Source organism: Salpingoeca rosetta, assembly GCF_000188695.1.
Source record: "Salpingoeca rosetta unplaced genomic scaffold supercont1.22, whole genome shotgun sequence".
Classification (NCBI taxonomy): Eukaryota; class Choanoflagellata; order Craspedida; family Salpingoecidae; genus Salpingoeca; species Salpingoeca rosetta.
Genome location: NW_004754912.1, coordinates 288,244 through 293,243, shown reverse-complemented (window position 1 = coordinate 293,243; position 5,000 = coordinate 288,244). Strand labels below are relative to the sequence as shown.

Genomic DNA, 5,000 nt, shown 5'->3' with positions numbered 1-5,000 from the left:
AACGATCGACTGCACGCCGTTGGTTAGCTTAATCTTCAGCAGCTGCTTTCCCGTGCGCCGGCGCTGCGTCGCTGCTTGTGTTGCTGCTTGTGTCGCTGCTTGTGTCGCTTGCGACGCACCCATGGCGCCGTCGTCCTCATCCTGCTGATCTCCTGGCAGTGCGGTGTCTGCGCCACGCGACGCAAACCCGGCACGCTTGCGGCACTCGGACAGCTGTGAATATGCGCTCTCCCCAACGTCCAGAATGGAGTCCACCTGCGTGTGTGTGTGTGAGGGGGGGGGACACAAGTGCCATGATGATCGCAAGGACAAGAGGGAAAGTCAGCTCGTGTGTGTGTGTGTGTGTGTGTGTCTGTGTGTGTGTGTGTGTGTGTCTGTGTGTGTGTGTGTGTCTGTGTGTGTGTGTATTTGGGTGGAAGGCTGAAACAAAACTGGAGCACATGAACAAAAAGCGCGCGCGCACCCACTGACCTGCAAGGTAAAGTCGTGCGGAAGCGCCGATTTGCCCGTTTCCGGCAAGGTTGGAAGCGTTGCAGCTGCGTGCAAGGAACCCGCATCCACGGTGCCGTGGATATCCGACCTCAGCCACGACTCATACACTGCTTCCACGGCAGCATCCACCGACGACGCCTGCAGTGCAGTGGTTGATGTGGTTGGTGTGTGTATGTGTGTGTGTGTGTGTGTGTGTGTGTGTGTGTGTGTGTGTGTGTGTGTGTGTCGTGAGCATGAGTCATTCTAACTCGCACGTCGCTGTACAAGCTGTTCCATGCATCACTCACAGCGTCACATCAAACACACCACATTCAACCACACAAGCACACCCTCTCCCCAAGTGGACTCACATGCTGTGTGTTGGCGGCTGCAAAGGCCACGGACACGTGTACGTTGTGCTTGCGTGCCAGTGCATGCGCCACTGCCGCGCCACTCACAACAGCCATATCACCCACTGCGCAAAAAAGCTGCGCGCGCAAACGCGTTTGGTCGACAATGCGCTTTGTGGTGTCGCAAAACCATCACAATTTTATTTTTTGCTTTTCCTTCTTTTTGTTGTTGTCGCGGCCAGCAGCCATCAGCCAACGAAGCAGACGACCCACCACTGCCAACCATCATCATGGAAGTGCCGAACGAGGACCGCGATCTCGTGTTCAAGCGCCTCTGCTCTCGTCCCGAGAACAAGGTGTGTGTGTGTGTGTGTCTGTGTGTCTGTGTGTGTGTGTGTGTGTGTGTGTGTGTGTGTGTGTGTGTGTGTGTGTGTGTGTGTGTCTGTGTGTGTGTCTGTGTGTGTGTGTGTGTGTGTCTGTGTGTGTGTCTGTGTGTTTGTGTGTGTGTTGTTGTGTCGGAAGCGGGTCTGTCTTCGGCGTGGATTGGCACAGGATGATGTCAACAACAACAACAACAACAACAACAACAACAACAACAACAACAACAACAACAACAACAACAACAACAACAACAACAACAACAACAACAACAACAACAACAACAACAACAACAATGTGCCGCTCATTGCATTTGTTTGTTGCAGGTGTGCTTCGACTGCCCTTCCAAGACGCCAACATGGACCTCCATCCCCTACGGTGGGTGTTGCATTGGCGTGCTGTGACTTTGGTTGTTGCACATGTGTCATCAATGTTGACTCGCTGCCGCCTATCCATATCGCATCACGACCGCACGCACACGTGTTGCTCGTCCTGCGCTCACAACCCCTTCCCCCCAACCCTCTCACCCGTACACAGGCATCTTTCTGTGTTACAACTGCTCCGGTGTGCACCGCAACTTGGGTGTGCACTTGTCATTTGTCCGCTCCTCCAAGCTTGACTCCTGGACGTTGGACCAGCTCAGGCACATGCAGGTGTGTGCGTGTGTTTTGTGTGTGTGTGTGTGTGTGTGTGTGTGTGTGTGTGTGTGTGTGTGTGTGTGTGTGTGTTGTGGGAGAGAGAGAGAGATAGAGAAAGAGAGCTGGACGGTGCGGTGCAGTTGAATGGGCTCAAGTGCAAGCACTCAGCTTGTGGCGAATGATGCTTGACGGGGGACACACCTTCACATTGTGCTGTGCCCGTCATGCATGTTGATTTACAGGTTGGCGGCAATGCTAGGGCAAGGGCGTTCTTCAAGCAGCACGGCGTCGCCACATCGGTACGGCAACTGCTGAACTTGAGACGCACGCAAGGGGGCGTATATCATGAAGGCGGTTGTGGCTTGATGTCGCATACCCAAGACAACAACATTGTGCGCACACACACTCACTCACTCACTCACACGCACTCACACTCACATACGAACAAACACACACACTCACTCACTTACTCACTCACACGCACTCACACTCACACACAAAACTTCTACAGGACGCCAACAGCAAGTACTCTGGCCGCGCCGCCAAGTTGTACCGGCAGAAGATTGAGGCTGACGGTGCGTTGCATGCAGCATAACCCCTCGTTCACATGGAATGATGAATGGCACGCATCTCTGCGCGCATGCACTGGCTTGTTGTTCACCCCGCACACGCACACACGCACACACTCGCTCACACGCCTTGTTGTTTGCTTTTCACCTTCGTTTTTGCCTCTGTATGTGTGTGTGTGTGTGCACGTGTCAGCTGCTGCACTGCAGCGGCGGCTTGGCAACAAGGTGGTCGAGGACGAACACCACGACAAGGTGCGCACGCTCGTGTTGCCTTGACTGCTCGCCGTTGCACACTGCATATCGGTTGCTTTCCCACACCACCACACACGCGCGCACACACGGCCACACTCATCAACTTACACTCATCAACTTACACCACGCCGCACACAACACCATCATAACACGCACCACCACCCTCCATCCACCTGATTGCAGACTGGGCAGCACGAGGAGGACTTTTTCGACAACGACCACAGCGAGGGGCGGCACGTGCCAACAAAGGCCGTGGACACGACATTCGTGCCCGCAGATGCAAGCAACTCCTCGTCGTGGCAGCTGAGCAAGGACGGTGACGACGAAGCCAAGGACAAGCCAAAGGCAGAGGTGCGGGCAAAGGGGGCGGGCACGTGTGCGATGCTGTGTTGTGTGTTGTGTTGTGGTGTGTTGTGTTGTGTTGTGTTGTGGTGTGTTGTGGTGTGTTGTGTTGTGTTGTGTTGTGTTGTGTTGTGTTGTGTTGTGTTGCTGCGTTGCTTGCTGGGCTTATGTGCCACCTGTGCACACACACACACACATACTCCTGTTTTGACTGGATGAATGCGAACGATCTAACACCACTCTCACATCACCATCACCATCACCATCACCGCCGTCGCCGTGCAGGCGAAGAAGGCTGGCCTTGGCGGGCGCAAGTCTGCTGGCCTTGGCGGGCGCAAGTCTGCTGGATTGGGCAAGAAGGGCGGTGGCCTTGGCGGCGGAAGGAAGAAGTCGTGAGTTGCACCACCATTGACGATGGCCGTAGCGGTGGTGTTTGGCCTGTACCCGTGTCATCAGTGCTTTCATGCATGTCTTCATGTAGTTGTCGTATTGTTTCGAATGCATGTTGTGCTGCTGCCGTGTTCTTGCCATGCTGTTGCTGATCATATGTTCTCTCACCAACCAACCATGAACCATCACCGTGCAGCGGGGGCCTCGGTGCGCGGAAAGTGGACAAGTCCGAGTTTGCGGCGGCCGAGACGCGACTGCAGAAACGCGAGGAGGATGCGCAGAAGCAGGCCGTCTCCGTCGAGGTGATGTCTGTGTGTGTGTGTGTGTGTGTGTGTGTGTTTGCGTATGCCTGTCTGTCTGTCTGTGAGTGTGTGCCTGTGCGGTTGGCACCACCTCACGTGTCACCACCACCATGCTACCTCTGCTGCTGCTGCTGCTGCTGCTGCTGCTGCTAGGAGTCTGAGGAGACGATTGCCTCCCGTCTCACATACACGGAGCGCGAAATCACAAAGATGGACGAGGTGCGGGCATGGGCGATTGTAGAGGACGTGTCACATGCCCTGATCGTGGCGTAGCAAGATGTCACATGCCCTGATCGTGACTATCTTGTACACTCACTCACTCACTCACTCGCTTGCGTCCATCACCCCTGCAGAAGAAGCGCGAGCAAGCGGAGAGGCTTGGGATGGGCCTGGGCGCCGGCAGCGCAAAGGGGAGCGTCTTCTCCCACTCGGCGCGATCAACCATGCGCGTCATTGAGCAGGAGGAGGGGCACGCACCGCCCAGGTTGCCTCTTCCGTTGCATGTGTGTCTGTGTATGTTTCTGTGTGTGTGTGTGTGTGTGTGTGTGTGTGTGTGTGTGTGTGTGTGTGTGTCTTTACGCGTCTGTCTGTCTGTGTATGTTTCTGTGTGTGTGTGTGTGTGTCTTTACGCGTCTGTCTGTCTGGGTATGTTTCTGTGTGTGTGTGTGTGTCTGTCTTGCTGCAACTACGCTGCCATTACGCCCCAATCATGCTGCAATTACGCCTCATTCCTCCATCTCACCGGCCTTTCTCCTGTGCCAGCGGCAGCTACTTTGATTCGGAGCCGGGCCAGCGCAGCCCAACTGGGTGGGACATCCGGCGTGTGTTGCTATCGTGGGCGTCAGCGAGTGGACGTGCACGCAAACACGCGTTTGCTGTTGTTCTCACATTGCGTCTCGTTGTCGTCGCTGATACCATCCTGCTACTCACACCATGCTGTCTTCGTGCATGCCCTGCCGCTACAGCCTGGACCGCCTCAGCCTGAGCGACAAGCCAAAGGCCACCAGAGGTAGGTGTGTGTGTGGGTGTGTGTGTGTGTGGTGGTGGTGGTGGTGGTGGTGTGTGGTGTGGGTGCGGGTGTGGGTGTGGGTGTGTGGGTGTGGGTGTGGGTGTGTGATTGTTGTGTGAAAGGAGTGGGGTTGGAGAAGCTATCGAGCGTGACAGAGAAACGGGTTGCCATGTTGTCTGCACCTGATTTGGGAAGTGGTGTTCTTCTGATTTCCCGTGCCTACACGCCATCCACTCACACACACACACACACACACACACACACACACACACACACACACACACACACACACACACACA

General features: G+C 55.4%; 2 protein-coding genes across 2 annotated transcripts in view; one reads left to right on the top strand and one right to left on the bottom strand.

Moving 5' to 3' along the window:
* The window catches only part of PTSG_07337 (uncharacterized protein), a 3,509-nt gene extending 2,511 nt beyond the window's left edge, over nt 1-998 (bottom strand). Inside the window, exons 1-3 of the mRNA XM_004990777.1 lie at nt 843-998; nt 472-630; nt 1-255 (exon numbers count right to left, since the gene is read on the bottom strand). The exon at nt 1-255 is cut by the window's left edge and continues 972 nt beyond it. Coding sequence (XP_004990834.1) covers nt 1-255; nt 472-630; nt 843-938 — 510 coding nt within the window. The 5' untranslated portion in view covers nt 939-998. The remainder of the gene's footprint in view (nt 256-471; nt 631-842) is intronic.
* A 21-nt stretch (nt 999-1,019) lies between these two features.
* The window catches only part of PTSG_07336 (uncharacterized protein), a gene marked incomplete at its 3' end in the record, with an annotated part of 5,067 nt that continues 1,086 nt past the window's right edge, over nt 1,020-5,000 (top strand). The window contains exons 1-13 of the mRNA XM_004990776.1: nt 1,020-1,177; nt 1,526-1,577; nt 1,737-1,852; nt 2,080-2,136; nt 2,349-2,412; nt 2,600-2,658; nt 2,842-3,009; nt 3,286-3,392; nt 3,587-3,692; nt 3,846-3,911; nt 4,046-4,176; nt 4,455-4,499; nt 4,658-4,705. Coding sequence (XP_004990833.1) covers nt 1,112-1,177; nt 1,526-1,577; nt 1,737-1,852; nt 2,080-2,136; nt 2,349-2,412; nt 2,600-2,658; nt 2,842-3,009; nt 3,286-3,392; nt 3,587-3,692; nt 3,846-3,911; nt 4,046-4,176; nt 4,455-4,499; nt 4,658-4,705 — 1,085 coding nt within the window. The 5' untranslated portion in view covers nt 1,020-1,111. The remainder of the gene's footprint in view (nt 1,178-1,525; nt 1,578-1,736; nt 1,853-2,079; nt 2,137-2,348; nt 2,413-2,599; nt 2,659-2,841; nt 3,010-3,285; nt 3,393-3,586; nt 3,693-3,845; nt 3,912-4,045; nt 4,177-4,454; nt 4,500-4,657; nt 4,706-5,000) is intronic.